Consider the following 19,587-nt stretch of genomic DNA (forward strand, 5'->3'; position numbering starts at 1 on the left):
AAAAGGTTCTTCCAACAAATATTCCCTGTGATACAAACCATACTGTTGTTGGTGACCGTACCCATCCCCATGCTTTGAGGGAGCTTCTCTCAATTCCACAGTAAAAGGTAACCAACCCTGATAGTACCATTTACACAGGGCTGGTGGGAGGAGTATTACCCCATGGCACTTTAAAGACAAGAAGCTCATTCATCTATAATTTTTCCATTTCCTTATCTGAGTTGGTAAAATGGTCCACTGCCCAATGATAGACTACAGAAATGGCTTGTGACAGCTGTAGGACCATACAGCATTATGGTGTTTCATTAATCTCTCCCCTCCATCAATAAGTAATAACAAATTTTTCCTATAAGAGAATGATATATGAAAACATTAAATAAATTCTATGAATTATACACATTTAACTCATTTTCTATATTTTCTAGTTATCTCTGGACCAAAAAGTCTCAAACTGGGACCCTAGACCCTTAAGATGTCCACAAAGCTGGTAATGGGAATCTTTAAGTTAATTTTCAATATATTTTTAACAATCTAACAAATCATACACTTAATAGCCCGTAGTTTGTACCCACTAAATACCACCATCTCAGTAAATAGGTTGAATACATTTTTGTTGATGTCTGGGCTTATTCTTTAATAGAGGACATTAAAAATATTTTAAACTCTTACAGAGGCTATGGAAGAAATATAGTACAGGCTGATAAAGTATATAATACCACTGCTTCAGAACGATTACTTCAAACATGATAAACCTGTTAATGAAATTAGTGTCAGAACATTTCAATTTACTTTGGTATCTAGAGCAGTCAGTGCTTTATATCTTCTATCTGGTTCCTAGACTCTCATTTGATACTAACAGTTACCACCTCTTTTGGTCTAATTGGTGATTATTGCTGATGCTGCCATAAAAAGAAAGTGTTTTGACTGGACTGGATGGACTTAACAGAAATATTTAGAACATTTCATCCTAAAGCAGCAGAATACACATTCTTCTTGAGTGCACATGGAACATTCTCCAGAACAGATCACATACTGGGCCACAAATCAGCCCTCAACAAGTACAAAAAGATTGATATCATACCATGCTTATTTTCAGACCACAATGCTATGAAACTTGAAATCAACCACAAGAAAAAATTTGGAAAGATCACAAATGCTTGGAGACTAAAGAACATCCTACTAAAGAATGTATGGGTTAACCAAGATATTAAAGAGCAAATTGAAAAGTACATGGAAGTTGGGGCGCCTGGGTGGCGCAGTCGGTTAAGCGTCCGACTTCAGCCAGGTCACGATCTCGCGGTCTGTGAGTTCGAGCCCCGCGTCAGGCTCTGGGCTGATGGCTCAGAGCCTGGAGCCTGTTTCGGATTCTGTGTCTCCCTCTCTCTCTGCCCCTCCCCCGTTCATGCTCTGTCTCTCTCTCTGTCCCAAAAATAAATAAACATTGAAAAAAAAAAAAAAAAAAAAAAAGTACATGGAAGCCAATGAAAATGAAAATACGACAGTCCAAAACCTTTGGGATACAGCAAAGGTGGACATAAGAGAGAAGTATACGGCAATCCAGGCCTTCCTAAAGAGGGAAGAAATGTCTCAAGTACACAACCTAACCTTACACCTAAAGGACCTACAAAAAGAACAGCAAAGAAAGCCCAAAACCAGCAGCAGAAGGGAAATACAGCAGAAACAAATGATACCGAAATCAGAAAAATAGAACAGATCAACAAAACTAGGAGCTAGTTCTTTGAAAGAATTAACAAAATTGATAAACCCCTCACCAGATTGATCAAAAAGAAAAAGGAAAGGACCCAAATAAATAAAAGCATGAATGAAAAAGGAGAGATCACAACCAACACCGCAGAAATACAAACAATTATAAGGGAATATTATGAATAATTACATGCCAACAAATTGGGTGATCTAGAAGAAATGAATAAATTCCTAGAAACACATAACTACCAAAACTGAAACAGGAAAAATAGAAAATTTGAACAGACCCATAACCAGTAAAGGAATTGAATCAGTAATCAAAAATCTCCCAACAAGAGTCCAGGGCTGGATGTCTTCCCAGAGAAATTCTACCAAACATTTAAAGAAGAGTTAATACCTATTTTATCGAAGCTGTTCGAAAAATAGAAATCGAAGAAAAACTTCCAAACCCATTCTATGACATGACAAAGTAATCAAAAATCTCCTAAAAAAACAGGAGTCCAGAGCTAGATGGATTTCCAGAGATTCTACCAAACATTTAAAGAAGAGTTAACACCTATTCTCTTGAAGCTGTTCCAAAAAATAGAAATGCAAGGAAAACTTCCAAACTCTGTCTATGAAGCCAGCATTACATTGATTCCAAAACCAAAGACCCCCCTAAAAAGGAGAATTACAGACCAACTTCCCTGATGAACATGGATGCAAAAATTCTCAACAAGATACTAACAAATCAAATCCAACAATACATTAAAATAATTATTCACCACGATTAAGTGGGATTTACTCCTGGGCTGCAGGGCTGGTTCAATATCCGCAAATCAGTCAATGTGATATGTCATATTAATAGAAGATAAGAAACACATGATTCTCTCCATAGATGCAGAAAAAGCATTTGACAAAATACAGCATCCTTTCTTGATTAAAAAAAGAAAAACCCTCAAGAAAGTTGGGAAAGAAGGAACATACCTCAACATCCTAAAGGCCATATATAAAAGACCCACAGCTTATACCATCCTCAAAGGGGAAAAACTGAGAGGTCTTCTCCTAAGGTCAGGAACACAACAGAGATGTCCATTCTCACACTGTTGTTCAACATAGTACTAGAAGTCCTAGCCTCAGCAATCAGACAACAAAAAGAAATAAAAGGCATCAAAATCAGCAAGGAAGAAGTCAAACTTTTATTCTTTGCAGATGACATGATACTCTACATGGAAAATCCAAAAGACTCCTCCAAAAAACTGCTCAAACTGATACATGAATTCAGCAAAGTCTCAGGATATAAAATCAAAGTACAGGAATCAGTTGCATTTCTATACACTAATAGTGAAGCAGCAGAAAGAGATATCAAGGAATCAATCCCATGTACAATTGCATCAAAAAACATAAAATACCTAGGAATGAAACCTAACCTCAAAGAGATAAAAAGACCTGTACACTGAAAACTATAGAAGGCTTATGAAAGAAATTGAAGATGACACAAAGAAATGGGAAAACATTCCATGCTCATGGAATGGAAGAACAAATACTGTTAAAATGTCAATACTACCCAAAGCAATCTACATATTCAATGCAATCCCTATCAAAATAACCCCAGCATTCTTCACAGAGATAGAACAAACAATCCTAAAATTTGTATGGAACCAGAAAAGGCCCTGAATAGCCAAAGTAATGTTGAAAAAGAAAAACAAAGCTGGAGGCATCACAATTCCAGACTTCAAGCTGTATTACAAAGCTGTAATCACCAAGACAATATGGTACTGGCACAAAAAGAGACACACAGATCAGTGGAACAGAGAACCCAGAAATGGACTCACAAACGTATGGCCAACTAATCTCTGACAAAGCAGGAAAGAATATCCAACGGAAAAAAGACAGTCCTTCAGCAAATGATGACAGGAAAACTGGACAACGACATGCAGAAGAATTAACCTCGACCGCTTTCTTACAATATACACAAAAATAAACTGAAAATAAATGAACGGCCTAAATATAAGACAGGAAACCATCAAAATTCTAGGGGAGAAAACATGCAACAACCTTTTTGACTTCAGCTGCAGCAACTGCTTACTAGACATGTCTCCAGAGGCAAGGGAAACAAAAGCAAAAATGAACTATCGGGACCTCATCAAGATAAAAATTTTCCGCACAGAGAAGGAAACAATCAACAAAACTAAAAGGCAACTGATGGAATGGGAAAAGATATTTGCAAATGACATATCAGATAAAGGGTTAGTATCCAAAATCCATAAAGAATTTATCAAACTCAACACCCAAAAAACAAACAATACAGTGAAGAAATGAATAAAAGACATGAACAGACACTTTTCCAAAGAAGACATCCAGATGGCTAACAGACCCATGAAAAAATGCTCAACATCCCTCAGCATCAGGGAAATACAAATGAAAACCACAATGAGATACCACCTCACACCTGTCAGAATGGCTGAAATGAACTCAGGAAACAAGATGTTGGCGAGGATACAGAAAAAGGGGAACACTTTTGCACTTTTAGTGGGAATGCAAACTGGTGCAGTCACTCTGGAGAACAGTATGAAGGTCCCTCAAAAAATTAAAAATAGAAATTACCCTATGGCCCAGAAATTGCACTACTAGGTATTTATCCAAAGAATACAAAAATGCTGATTCAAAGAGGCACACGTACCCCAGTGTTCATAGGAGCACTACCACAATAGCCAAATTATGGGAAGAGCCCAAATGTCCATCAATGGATGAATGGATAAAAAACATGTGGCATATACATACAATTGAATATTACTTGGCAATCAAAATGAATGAAATCTTGCCATTTGCAATAATGTGGATGGAACTGGAATATACTATGCTAAGAAAAAGTCAGAGAAAGACAAATATCATATGATTTCACTTACATGTGGAATTTAAGAAACAAAACAGATGAACATAGGGGAAGGGAAGGAAAAAATAAGATAAAAACAGAGAGAGACAAACCAAAGAGACTCTTAAATACAGAGGGTTGCTGGAAGGGTGCTGGGTTGGGGAATGGGCTAAATGGGTGATGGGCATTAAGAAGGGCACTTGTTGGGATGAGCACTGGGTGTTATATGTAAGTGATGAATCACTAAATTCTACTCCTGAAACCATTATTACACTATATGTCAATTAAGATGGATTTAAATAAAATTTCTTTAAAAGTGTTTTGGGTAAACTAGGACTACTTGCAGTTTCCATTTCATAGCATCCTGAATCAGAGCAAATGATCTCTTGCATACAAAGTTAAAGCCATGATTTCTACTTGAGCAATCACATAAAGCAATTGACTTGCTCTTATGATTCTTACTTAATTTTAAGGATATCATATTTATGATACTATGCTGTCTTCACTTTAATTCTTAAACACCTTTCAATTTAAATGTTACATTTAGAGCTAAGCATATATAAACTTTTATGTCAAGATAACATTTTACAAAACATCTCCTTTATGTAATAAGGTATTTAAAATTACTTTAATATAGGTTTTAAATTACAGGCATTATGCAGAAATGCATATAAAATTAATCACAGAGATTCAAGTTTACACATAAATTGAACCAGCAGATGCTACAGAAGTCCTACATTTAATTGCCAAGCTAAAAGGCTGAATGAGGGGTGTCTGAGTGGCTCAGTTGGTTGAGCATCCAACTTCAGCTCAGGTCATATCTCACGGCTTGGTGGATTTCAGCCCCGTGTCGGACTCTGACAGCTCAGAGCCTGGAGCCTGCTTTGGATTCTGGGTCTCTCTCTCTCAAAAATAAATAAACATTAAAAAAAATTTTTTTAAATATATAAAATAAAAGGCTAAATGGACAGGAGGGAACTCACATATCAGAAGTAGAAAGAAAGATCTCTAAGTCATTGATTATGAAAAGGCAAATACAGGCCTTCTTCACTGTTGCAAGTTCAAGAAAATGGAGAATCATTTGGTTCATACCACTAACTTTCCAACTTCCAACTATGACTTTTTGAAGGTCAGCCATTTCTTACTCAAATGAACAAACAAATGGCAGCAATGGAGGAATTTATTTTGTGCTAGGTTCTTCACGATTCCAAATTTTAGAGAATAATAATTCTTATATATGGATTACTATCTGCCAGGCACTATTTCACAATAGTGAAGGAAGATGACTGCATTCCTCTTAGAAAGAAAAGAAAAATGGTATCTGGAATTTATAAATAATTACTGAGTAGGTCTGAAGACCATCCTTGAGAAGGTTTGATTTATAAAGTGCCTGGCCCTCTGCTAAGGGTTGTATTTATGTTATCTTATAACTCTATAAGCCAGGTGCTATGGTGTTTATTTTACAGAGCCAGGATTTGAACTCAGACAGTGGCTCTTTCTCATTATAATAGAGTAAAATATCGACATCACACCTGTATTGTGATTTGAAGAACACCTGCATTTTTTTAAGTTTAAGATAAATAAACAAAAAACTTGAGTCTTGGATGTAAGAAGCATGAGACTTTAACTCTCATTTGAATCCAGAAAAATATAACCAACCTTGCAATTCCACTGAAAGCAGATTACTTGTGAATTTTCACACAAATTTGGCTAGAGAGGAGAAATTTTAAAAATTTTCTTGTGGAATCTTTTTGAAATATTATATTTTTAGAAGTTATTTTTCATTCTTGAATGTTTTTGGCTTTTAAGGAAAATATTGGCATACATGTGATATATTACAATGATATTTTCTGTTATTCTATATAATCATTATAAATTTTGGCATGGATCTAAATTTATTGACATGGAAATTTCACATATGTTTAATTAAAAAATCAGTAAAAATGGTTTGTATAGTGTGATTCTTTATTCTGTAAAAAATCTTAAGCTTAAATTTTTGATAAACATTTAAATTTGGCTATTAGATGACAAGATTACCGGTAATTTTCCTTTCTTCTTTAAATCTTTTCATTATCTGAACTTTTTTTTTTCCTTTTTACAATTCTGCTTACTTTTATAAGCAGGAAAAAAATTTAATTTTTTAAAACCTTCACTAATCACATATTTCTACAAAATAAAATCGTTTTGTAAAAAGAGTTGCAACTGCTCTAAAAAAATTCCCTAGTTTGGCTTTCACGAGTAGCATTGAAATGATTTTATTTAAACTGTTCTCTAAACCATAAAAGGTACTATATTAATACAATAATCTTATAACTACTGATCCTCTCCTCTCATAAATCAGAGACAAGGAAAGATAGCACAATGCAGAAATAACTTTGAATAACCTTCTATTATAATTACATTTTATCAGGCTTTGAATTTCCTAAATGTGATATTTTTTTAATTTTTTTTAATGTTTATTTACTTTTGAGAGAGAGAGAGACAGAGGGTGAGCAGAGGAGGGGAAGAGAGAGAGAGGGAGACACAGAATCCTAAGGAAGCTCCAGGCTCTGAGTTGTCAGTGCAGAGCCTGACGTGGGGCTCGAATCCACAAACCGTGAGATCATGACCTGAGCTAAAGTCCGACACTAACTGACTGAGCCACCCAGGCACTCCACCCCAAATGTTATTTTCTTTGAAAAGCCACTATATATACTTGATAAAGCTGTTCCCCCTTGTCTGAATAGTTGTAAATAGCAAAAGAAGAAAACAACCAGGTTTAATATTTTTAGATTTTCAGCAACAGCTGTTTTTCCCTCAGGCAGTCAAAATTATAACTTACCATATAGCTTACTTTCTCTTAAAAATGTACTATGCGATGGGGCGCCTGGGTGGCTCAGTCGGTTGAGCGTCCGACTTCGCTCAGGTCACGATCTCACGGTCCGTGAGTTCGAGCCCCGAGTTCGAGCCCCGCATCAGGCTCTGTGCTGACAGCTCAGAGCCTGGAGCCTGCTTCAGATTCTGTGTCTCCCTCTCTCTCTGGCCCTCCCCCCGTTCATGCTCTGTCTCTCTCTGTCTCAAAAATAAATGTTAAAAAAAAAAAAAAAAATTTAAAAAAAAAAATGTACTATGCGATTCTGTGTCTATTTTCTGGTTCTAGAAACAGGCACATCAGCACCTGCCAAAAAGCAGGCATTTCCTCCAAGATTACATGATAACATTACAGAGGAATAAGAAACAAAAATAACAAACATTGTAGCAAAAAGAACTCTAGAAATCTTAAAATACATCTAGCTTTATTGTGAGCCAGCTATACATCCTTACACCAGTCATTTATTTTAAAAGGAGGAGGTTTGAAACTAGACGATCAACCATTCAATCAGCATTCAGTGAATACCTATATGCAAGATACTACACTAAACTGTCTCCACTCCCTTCCCATCCATGATTTCGCTTTCTGCAGTGTCACTCAACTACAGTCTGGAAGCAAATGATCCTCCTCTAGACACATCATCAGGTCAACAGTAGCCTAGCACTACATCACAATGTCTACATCACTCGCCTCACCTCTTCTCATTCACATAGGTATTTATTTTACCATCTCACATTATCATAAGAAGAGCGAGTACAGTACAATGAGGTATTTTAAGAGACCACATTCACATAACTTTTATTAGAGTATATTGTTATAATTACTCTATCTTATTATTAGTTAGCATTGTTACTCTCTTACTGTACCTAATTTAGAAATTAAACTTTATCATAGGTATGTATGTGCAGGAAAAACCACAGTATATACAGCATTTGGAACTCTCCACAGTTTCAGGCATCTACTGGGGGGGGGGGGGGGTCATAGAACATACACCCATGGATAAGTAGGGATGACTGCATCTTACATGCAGTGGACAGTTGAAGAGACTAAATGAACAGATCCATCAGGAAAGATTTTACAATCTAATAGGAAAAAAAAAATTTAAACAAGTAGTCTGCTGCTTCTGTGACAGAACATATTTTAAACTTTCTAGGTAAATAAGCTCCTTTTAAAACAAGTAAATTTTTTTAAAGAGAGGAGTGGGTGAGGCCAGCTCAACATTTGGTTCATGATGCATTGCATAGCCAAATAGATTTAAGTGAAATGTTCAAGTTTAAATAAAGTGCATTATATTTTAAGTTCATGGCATAAAGATAATAAAAGAGACTTTAAAGATTTATAATTTCAAAAACAATGAGGTCCTAAAAGTTTACTTACCTTCAAAACATTCCTTCACAAAAGTTAGTGTCTGCCTCATAGAGACATTATTCACTTCAGTAACCCATTGACCATATCTGATTACACTGTGCTCTGGCTAAGGACTAAGAACTGCATGCTTACTACTTGAATAATTCAGCCAGCAATGGGGAGAAAATACTCCTCAAAAATGAGCCAGTAGGGAGAGAGAAAAAAGAAAATGGATAGGTCAATAAACCAATTCAGAGAAAGCCTATACCACTCATGTGATCCACAGAATTACCGAAAGCAGTTCATCTTTCCCACTACAGGAACCAGGGAGATAAGCAGTCTAGAAGCAGAGGCTGTTTTTTCTCCTACTTATGACCTTTCAAAGTCCAACTGATTGAAAGAAGTCAAAGAAGAGCATGTGGATTATGTTTCTTAACTCTAACATAAAGCAACTATTTAACCTGGTGGTCAAAATTAAGCATCAAACAAACTGTAAGCAGAAGAAATAATGGTGTAAATAAAAAGCTTAATCCAACCAATAAATAGAACTTACAGAGATGAATCAATTATTTTAAAAGACAAAAATGACTAATAGTCTCATATAGCATAGAAACATAAAAAGATATCCATATTGAAATAATTTCTTGCTAAAATTATTTTATTTCAACAGACATTTACTGCAGACAAGACTATAACAATATTCTTATCTTACATAATATTGTTAGTCTTGTCTACAGTAAATGTCTGTTGAAATAAAAAAATAATATATACATATATATATATATATTCTAGAATGAATACAACAAAATTATTTCCTCGGGCAATGTAACAAGATAGGAGACTGAGCACATGCTAATTTTCTCCTTCCAGTTAAAAACCCCATAAAATGTCAGGGAGAAAAAGAAGTCAGAAACTTTTTCAACAGAATACATCTACAAAGGCACAGGGGGAAAAAAGCATCCTTTAGTAGTCAAGTTTACAAATGCTAAAAGATGGAACTGGTTTTCACATTCAAAGGTTGTGAACAAACAATGTACAGAAAACATATAAATTACTAGCTAGAGGAAGCATCTTAGGCTCACTGGTCATTTATATGTTTTCTGTACATTTTTTCTAGCTAGTAATCAGGTAAACGCAAAGTAAAACAATGAGATATTTTTATCTAACAGATTAGCAAAGTATTAAAAGTAATAAAAACTTGGCAAGGATTTAAAGAAAAGGGGCCTCTCTTTTACTGTTGGTGAAAGAGTAAGTTGAAAAAGTCTTTCTAAAAGGCAATTTGCTAATATCCACCAAAATACAAAGTGTTCATACCATTTGACCCTGAACTTTCATTTCCAGGAATCTAACCTAAAGGAAGTGTTTGCTTGCACATGTTCATGTGTATTCAGTGCAACATCTCTTTAAAACTGGGAGAAATTGGGAAGAATTTAAATGACTAATGATAATGGAATAGTTAAGTGAATTATGCCTCATCCATATTATGAAATATCTTTCAGGATGAAAAAGTATCTATATGAAAGCCTTACCTCCCACAAAAAAAAAAAAAAAAACACATATTGTTAGTGAAAGAAAGAGGAAGTTACAGAATAGATCAATTATTCCTCAAAAATCCTAGCTTCTTTGAAGTGTTTACTATAACCCCTCTTTGTGGTAGTCATCTACCTATCTCTCTGGCAATTCCCCTTATTCACAGAAAAACTCAGCACCTATGTTTCTCTCCAACTACTTCAATGATGATTCCTGAAGATTTCAACATCAGTATACTCTCTCAGTTCCTGTACCTCCTCCTAAATCTTTTTTTTCCATCCTACTTCAGTTATCTACTCCCTGATCATATTCTAAACCTCATCCTGTCCAATAACTAACCCACCTCCAAGTCTCACTTTTAAGCTTCTCACATTTAGACCAACACTTCCTAGCTTTCTAACATGACTTGCAGTCACTTGCTAGTGACCCTACTTTTACAGTTCTCTACCACCATCAAAACTTCTAGCCCACTGACCCTACCATTCTTTCACTGTCCACAATGTCCGTCACCTTCTCAATTCCCTCCTTTAAATAACTTCAAAAACCATGGTCCAAAACTGTAACAACTTCCTTGTATACACTTGCCAGTTCACTGCATCTCTCCTTCTGTCATACTTCCAGCAAAACCCCAAGGCTGCTTAAACCCAAAAGTGCCTTAATTGGTCTTATTTTCATTCTTGTCCCATAAGTCACAGACTGCTAGCTACCTACCCAATATCCATTCTTTCTTTCCTTACCAAGAGAACCCATATTTTACTTGGGAGGTTAATGCACCCAGCTAAACCACTGTACTTCCTAGCCTCCCTGACAGCTAGAGAGTGTCTATGACACTGGACCATAAAGCACAAGTGAAGTCACTGAATGAGCTTTGGAGAAAACCCTTTAAAAAAAAATCAGCTGATATGTGCCTTTCTGCCTCTGACTTCTGTCTACATGTGATTCTAGAGAAGGATCAGCCATCTCACACTACAAGGAGACAAGCACACTTGAAGATGTCTAAACAGAAAGACAAAAGGAACCTGACTTCCTGATGTCACATAGCTGCTATATCAGCCCTAGGCTGCATACATCTGGTTTCGGTTACTAGAGAAAAATAAAACTCCTCATTTGTTTGGTCATTATTTTTGGGTCTCTACTATTTACAGTAAATACAATTCCCAACTTCTAGGCCCATTATAGTTTATTCCCTACACAGCAACCAGAGACCTTTTAAAAGTATAAATCAGATCACATCACTGGCTTCACATCACACATAAAGTAAATTTAGGTTCTTTACCAGGTCAACTAGGCCTTCTTTGATCTGGCCCTTCTATTTTCTTCCAATTCATCTCCTACCAAATCCCTATACCACCCTTTCACCCACCACTTGCACACTCAACTCCCGCCACACTGTTCCTTGAACAAGCCAAACTTGTTTCTATTTCAGGGACTTTGCATTTGCTGCTCCTCTGCCTAGAATACTCTTTCCTCATACTTTTACTTGGCTTGCTACCTCACTTAACCCACGTAGCAACTCCAATGTTGCCTCTCTGACAGACCTTCCTGATTATCTAAAACAGTTTTTTTGTGTCTCCTCAAGTTTCCTCTCTACCTCCCAGTAACTCTTCTGATCCTACTTTAGTAATATATATTAAGTATTTGTTTGCTAATTTACTGTCTTTGGCACTAGAATGGAATCTCCCTGGGCAAGGACCTCAGGTGTCTGCAGCACCATATCTCCAGTGCTTGGCACACAGTAGGGACACAAAAAATATCTGATGAGTAAATGACTATATAACATGAGCTCATTTATACTGAAAAAGACTAAAGTGTATGTGTGTGTGTGTGTGTGTGTGTGTGTGTGTGTGTGTGTGTGTGAAAGTATATAAAGGACCTAAACTGATGTTACTAGTTGTTACTAGTTATCAAAGTTAACTATGGGGAGGATAATGAAAAATAAGGAAAAGAGGAATTTTCACATTTTGCTCTGCATATTTCTACATTATTTTTCTTTTCAAAAAAAAACCCCAAAATTATATATGATTCATGGCAGGAAGAAAGTTTTAAACATATTTGGAAATATAAATCCACTCACAGAATCATAAAATTTAGAAACTCAGAGTAACCTTAAGCATAATACTCCCCCCATAGGTAGGATAATCTATGATTACTAAGTAAGTATCTTCTAAAAGAAATAGAATTAGAAGAATAAAATTTCTTTAAAAAAATTTTTTTTAATGTTTTTATTTATTTTTGAGACAGAGAGAGACAGAGCATGAGTAGGGGAGGGGCAGAGAGAGGGAGACACAAAATCCCAAGCAGGCTCAGGCTCTGAGCTGTCAGCACAGAGCCCAACGCGGGGCTTGAACTCATGGACCATGAGATCATGACCTGAGCTGAAGTCAGACGCTCAACCGACCGAGCCACCCAGGCGCCCCAAGAATAAAATTTCTTATTAACTCTTCATAGCCCTTATAAAATTTTTTACTATCACTTAAACAAAATAAAATATACCAAATAAAAAGTATATCAGTAGCATGTTATGCATCAAATAGTAATGATGAGTTGTGTAGAACGAATTTCCACTTACCATCCCTTGCTGAGTGGAAACTTTTAGGGATCTTCCTTCTCTAGATATACATCCAAATAATTATATATTTACTTTGTTTTCTTTTAGAAAATAAAATATGCACTCTAAGAGACACCTTTTTCTCTATCAAGTTCTCCATCCAGATGTCTAGCGCCTTTTAATTCTCCTTTACAACTTTAAGGCATATTTTACATGTTACATAATTTATCCACTTCAAGTGTATAATTTCAGTGACTTTCAGTAAATTTACCAACTTGTGGAACACACCATAATCAGTTGTAAAAATCTTCACCACTGCAATTAAATCACACAGGCCCATTTATTCTTACTCCCCATTCCCATCCCCTCCTCCAACAAACCATTAATCTACTGTCTGTCTCCATATATTTGCCTATCCTGGACATTTTCTGTAAATGGAATCATACAATGATGTGCATCCGTTGTATCTGGCTCTTCCCACTTAGCATCTTTCTGAGGTCATCCAACTGGTAGCACGTTCCATTTTACTGCTGAATATTAGTCTACTGTACGGATATGCCATACTCGTGCCATTTGATTTTATGACTTGAATTTGCATTTTCCAGGTTGTACAATGGATGCCAGATAACTTGGGTACTTGCGGGTGGGTGGAGGGAGCTTTATATGTCATTTATTTAACCCAAAAGACATAGGTGAGCGTTTTTCAAGCCCAATCCAGTTTATATAGGGTGAGACTGCCCTAGCTTCACTTAAAAACATTCTGCCATCAATCCCTTTTAAAACCGCTTTTCTGTCCCTCCTTCCTAATAAGAATAAAAGCATAGTTCCCCAAGGTTTCCTTCTCTCTCCCAAAGCTTATTAAAAACCTCAGCTCTTACTATGCATTGTTTAACCTTCTTTTTCTACCTCCAATCCTTGTTTTCTTTTTATCTTCAAGCTGATAGGTTTAAATTTTCCATATTCTTTGTAAAAAAAGTATATCAGAATTAAGTATCTGCAGATTCTGGAATTTTATGTAAAAAGAATCTGTGGTTCTTTTGATGTGGTCGCTAAAAATAATTTCTTCTTAAGTAGAAAAACACTGTGTAAGTGATTTAAAAACAGAAACCAAAGTGGCCATCCCTATCAAAATAATACCAGCATTCTTCACAGAGCTAGAACAAACAATCCTAAAATTTGAATGGAATCAGAAAAGACCCCAAATAGCCAAAGCAATCTTGAAAAAGAAAACCAAAGCTGGAGGCATCACAATCCCGGACTTCAAGCTGTATTACAAAGCTATAATCAGCAAGACAGTATGATACTGGCACAAAAACAGACACTCAGATCAATGCAACAGAATAGAGAACCCAGAAATGGACCCACAAACATATGGCCAACTAATCTTTGACAAAGCAGGAAAGAATATCCAGTGGAATAAAGACTGTCTCCGCAGCAAGAGGTGCTGGGAAAACTGGACAACGACATGCAGAAGAATGAACCTGGACCACTTTCTTACACCATACACAAAAATAAACTCAAAATGGATGAAAGACCTAAATGTAAGACAGGAAGCCATCAAAATCCTAGAGGAGAAAGCAGGCAAAAACCTCTTTGACTTCAGCCACAGCAACTTCTTACTCAACAAGTCTCTGAAGGCAAGGGAAATAAAAGCAAAAATGAACTATTGCGACCTCATCAAAATAAAAAGCTTCTGCACAGCGAAGGAAACAATCAGCAAAACTAAAAGGAAACCAATGCAATGGGAGAAGTGATTTGCAAACGACATATCAGATAAAGGGTTAGTATCCAAAATCTATAAAGAACTTATCAAACTGAATGCCCAAAAAACAAATAATCCCGTGAAGAAATGGGCAAAAGACATAGACACTTCTCCAAAGAAGACATCCAGATGGCCAACCGACACATGAAAAAATGCTCAACATCACTCATCATCAGGGAAATACAAATCAAAACCACAATGAGATACCACCTCACACCTGTCAGAATGGCTAACATTAACAACTCAGGCAACAACAGATGTTGGCAAGGATGCGGAGAAAGAGGATCTCTTTTGTGCTGCTGGTGGGAATTCAAACTGGTGCAGCCACTCTGGAAAACAGCATGGAGGTTCCTCAAAAAATTAAAAATAGAACTATCCTACAACCCAGCAATTGCACTAGTAGGTAGTTATCCAAGGGATACAGGCAGGCTGTTTCGAAGGGGCACAAGCACCCCAATGTTTACAGCAGTGCTATCAACAATAGCCAAAGTATGGAAAGAGCCCAAATGTCCATCGATGCAGATGAGTGATAAAGGTGATATGGTACATATATATATATATACACACACACACACACAATGGAGTATTACTCGAAAATCAAAAAGAATGAAATCTTGCCATTTGCAACTAACCACATGGATGCAACTAGAGGGTATTATGCTACGTGAAATTAGTCAATCAGAGAAAGACAAATATCATATGACTTCACTCATATGAGGAATTTAAGATACAAAACAGAGGAACATAAGGGAAGGAAAGCAAAACTAATATAAAAACAGGGAGGGGGACAAAACACAACAGACTCTTAAATACAGACAACCAACAGAGGGTTGCTGGAGGGGTTGTGGGAGGCAGGATGGGCTAAATGGGTAAGGGACATTAAGGAATCTACTCCTGAAATCATTGTTGCACTATATCCTAACTTGGATGTAAATTAAAAAAAAAAAAAAAGGGCAGAAACCAAAGTGCCCTCATAATACTAATATAAAAGAAGCATGAGGGGGGCGCCTGGGTGGCTCAATCAGTTGAGCATCTGACTTCAACTCAGGTCATGATCTCACAGTTTGTGAGTTCAAGCCCCGCATCAGGCTCTCTGCTGTCAGTACAGAGCCTGCTTCAGTTCCTCTGTCTCCCTCTCCCTCTACCCCTCGCTCACTCGCTCTCTCTCAAAAATAAATAAACATTAATAAATAAATAAATAAATAAAAGAAGCATGAGGGGGTGCCTGGGTGGCTCAGTGGGTCAAGCATCTGAGTTTGGCTCAGGTAATGATCTTGTAGTCTGTGAGTTCGAGCCCAGTGATGGGCTCTGTGCTGACAGCTCAGAGTCTGGAGCCTGCTTCATATTCTATGTCTTCCTCTCTCTCTGCCCCTCCTCTGTTCACGCTCTCTCTCTTTCTAAAGGTAAATTTTAAAAAACACTTACAAAAATTTTTTTAAAAAAGTTACTAGGTCATGATTTAAAAATAAATAAAATAAAATAAAATAAAATAAAAGGGAGCATGAGGACCCAAGTCAACATTTGACACTCTCACTTAAAAGAGAAAGCCAATGGGGCGCCTGGGTGGCACAGTCGGTTAAGCGTCCGACTTCAGCCAGGTCACGATCTCGCGGTCCGTGAGTTCGAGCCCCGCGTCGGGCTCTGGGCTGATGGCTCAGAGCCTGGAGCCTGTTTCCGATTCTGTGTCTCCCTCTCTCTCTGCCCCTCCCCCGTTCATGCTCTGTCTCTCTCTGTCCCCAAAAAAATAAATAAACGTTGAAAAAAAAATTTTTTTTAAATAAATAAATAAAATAAAAGAGAAAGTCAAAAAATGTATAATAATTAAGCAGAGTTCTCTATTTTCTCCTTCATGTGACCTCCTTAAATACTGATTTTTCCATTCAATATAAAATGCCACAATAATGTTATTGTCTCACCTGTTTTATGATGATGTCTGATTCAGATTAGGTGGATTATTTACCTTTACAAAACATTAAATATCCACATGTAGAATCATTTACGGAGGTGTGTAAGGTATGGTGGTATAGGGAAAGGGCTGGGGAAGGATGATACAAATCTTGTAACATTCTTCTTATTACCAGCCTTTTTGACATCTTAATTCTCTAAGTGATTCCCAGACAATTAGCTTGAGAACATCTAAAATAAGATGATGTGAACATAGCTAAAAGCTTTCCCAGTGGTAAACATTCTCCACCTAGGAAATTATTTCACTACCCTCTGAATGGCCTAAGTTACAGTTCTTCTGGAGTACATAACAGAGTAAAAGCAACAAAAGATAACACCAATTACACATAATTAGAGGAACTTTGCAAGATAAGGAAAAATAATACAAGCTATTATTATTAAAGCTTAAATGTTAGTTTTTAACCAACATTTAAATGCCAAGAATACCCCCTTGTTGCAGGTGTAAGATAGGCTTGGTGAGCTACATTTTCATCTTTGAAAGGATAGCTAAAAAGAGGTTCTTAGTTAAGGTTTACTCTACTTCTATTATAGCTACGGTATAAGGTAATACAGAGAAAGGCTCTGCATTGTAAATTAAAAACCCACTAAGCATTCTTTAATGTCATTATTTCAATTTACTTTAAGAATATGAGTGATATGCTAATGTGTATACTATACCTTTCTCAGGCTTTCATATTCCTCACGAAGTTCCCCAGGCTTGCTTAATTTGATTGGTGCTCTGAATATAAACTCTGGAGAAAAGGGAAAAGAAACACTTTTTAACAGAAGTTTCTAGGAAAGAACCCCAAACCTTGTCCTACTGCTGTCCTCACATTATAAACCACATGAAAAATTGTAGTCATCTTAATTTGAATAGTCATTCATTCGTTAACAAATATTTATTAAAGGGTATAAATGAGACAGAGTTCTAAGCACCGGTTCAGAAGCACTGAACACATAAAGCCCTTGCTCTCGCGGAGTTTAGGATCTTACAGACAGTAAACAAACAAGTGTGTACATAATACCACTGGTGGTACTGTTATGGAGGAAAATAAATGTAGGATGAAAGAAAAAGATTATTTTATATAGAATGGTCTGGAAGGGCCTGGTAAAATAACATGTTAAAGGACCTCAAGGAAAAACTATACTTAAAGTTCTTAGTTCAATGTTACTAAGTAACATTTTAAATGAGCTGAAGTTTTATTCATAACACTGCATCTTTCTATTTCTTTTTCAACATTGCCATTGCCTGCAGAGTATTTTCCTGTATCCAACCTGTAAATATTTTCAGTATATAACCTGATTTTTTTAACCTTAAAGACTTTGTGGTTTTTATTGGCCTATAGAAGAAAGTCAAAACTCTTCAATCTGTTTCAAGGCCCTCCAAAGGCAGATCACAACTTCATCTTTCTCCAGCATTGGATCTCTTAACCCTTGACTGTTCAGTTACAATAGATCCATGCCATATATTTTTAAACTTTCTACACTGTTTTCTTAGCTGAAATTCTGTTTTCTACCCTCATCTCCCTATATTTTTAAGTCCAAGCTATCCGGGACCACAGGAGACATACAGTACACACGGGTAATATAAATAGATGATAAAAATCCGAATTAAGAATAGGAATAAAAGATAGTTTTAGGGGCACCTGGGTTGCTCATTTGGTTAAGCATCCGACTCTTGATTTTGGCTCAGGTCATGATCTCAGAGTTGTGAGATCAAGCCCTGCATCAGGCGCCATGCTGGGCATGGAGCCTGCTTAAGATTCTCCCTCTGGAAAATGGGTGATGGGCACTGAGAAGGGCACTTGTCGGGATGAGCACTGGGTGTTGTATATAAGTGATGAATCACAGGAATCTACCCCCAAAACCAATAGGACACTGTACACACTGTATGTTAGCCAACTTGACAATAAATTATATTAAAAAAAAAAATTCTCCTTCTCCCTTGTCCTCTGCCCCTCCCCTGCTAACGTGTGCGCTCACTCACGCGCGCTTTCTCTCTCAAAATAAATAAATAAGTTCTAAATGCTAACAAAAAGGAGCGGAAAAGTCCACATTTACACCCCTTAAATGTGACATTTCTATATAACTCTATGTATATGTAGTGGTCAAAATACAGAATTAATTTTAAGACTTTCTCAGAACTCTATATCCCACTAAGGTTGATAAATATTTGTTGTAGACAAGTAGGCTCCTCAAAAAAATTGACTTTTATCCTTTTTCAGTTGTCTCAACTATTCTGAAAGACTCTAGCATACCTAAGAAATATGGAAGATAGAAACACTGGATCTAATGCAGAAGCAGGGAACAGTAACTTAAAGGCCTACAAGTACTAGAGAACTGTTAGACTTTGCATGTGGGAGGCAAACATTCCACCACCTTCACTCACTTAAAAAAAGTCCTGATGACTATTTTCATCATATCCCTTAAGCACATTTCTAATTATAGGCAAACAGTATTTAAAATCTGATGCTTTAATAGAGAAGGAGAAGCAGAGAGGTAAAAGAAAACCCTTAAGGCAATACAGTACTTTGAATCCATTTATGGAGAACTATCACATGTAAAATACTTCATATATATTTTCTCAGTGAATCTTCACAGAAACTTTGTAAGGTGGGTATTATACCCATTTTACAAGAAGGAAAATGAGAGGTTAATGACTTGCCTAAGGCCACAAAACTAGTAAATGGCAAAACCAACAGAAAACTATTAATAGGAATAAAGAGGGAAATCAAATAATGATTAAAAAGGCAACCCAACAAAGAAGATATAATAATCACAAACTTGTATGAACATATACCACAGCAAAAAAACTAATAACATTATAAGGAGGAAATTAATAAATCCAAAATAATGGTAAGAAATTTTAACACACCACAACTAAAAACACATCAGGCAGTCCAAAAGGAAGTAAAAATGTAGAAAAACTGAACAAAAAAATTAACAAACTTTATCCTAATATATTTATATATACGTGTGCACTCAATGAATAGAATATATATTCCTTAAAGCAAACAAGGAATAATTAAAAATTCACTAGGTCACAA

The 19,587-nt window shown here is 36.3% G+C and overlaps 1 protein-coding gene and 1 long non-coding RNA gene across 5 annotated transcripts in view; one reads left to right on the forward strand and one right to left on the reverse strand.

Moving 5' to 3' along the window:
• RNF169 (ring finger protein 169) overlaps positions 1 to 19,587 on the reverse strand; it is a 109,384-nt gene that overhangs the window by 57,571 nt on the left and 32,226 nt on the right. For all 4 annotated transcript variants that reach the window (XR_006714009.1, XR_006714010.1, XR_006714008.1 and 1 more), the window contains exon 2: positions 17,219 to 17,292. Coding sequence is in view for 1 of the 4 variants with exons in the window: in XM_045484026.1 (XP_045339982.1) it covers positions 17,219 to 17,292 (74 nt within the window). In the remaining 3 variants the exon portion in view is untranslated. The remainder of the gene's footprint in view (positions 1 to 17,218; positions 17,293 to 19,587) is intronic.
• The window catches only part of LOC123601170, a 43,126-nt gene continuing 31,223 nt past the window's right edge, over positions 7,685 to 19,587 (forward strand). Inside the window, exon 1 of the long non-coding RNA XR_006714011.1 lies at positions 7,685 to 8,177. This is a non-coding gene — a long non-coding RNA (uncharacterized LOC123601170). The remainder of the gene's footprint in view (positions 8,178 to 19,587) is intronic.

The sequence above is a fragment of the Leopardus geoffroyi genome, chromosome D1 (assembly GCF_018350155.1).
Source record: "Leopardus geoffroyi isolate Oge1 chromosome D1, O.geoffroyi_Oge1_pat1.0, whole genome shotgun sequence".
Classification (NCBI taxonomy): Eukaryota; Metazoa; Chordata; class Mammalia; order Carnivora; family Felidae; genus Leopardus; species Leopardus geoffroyi.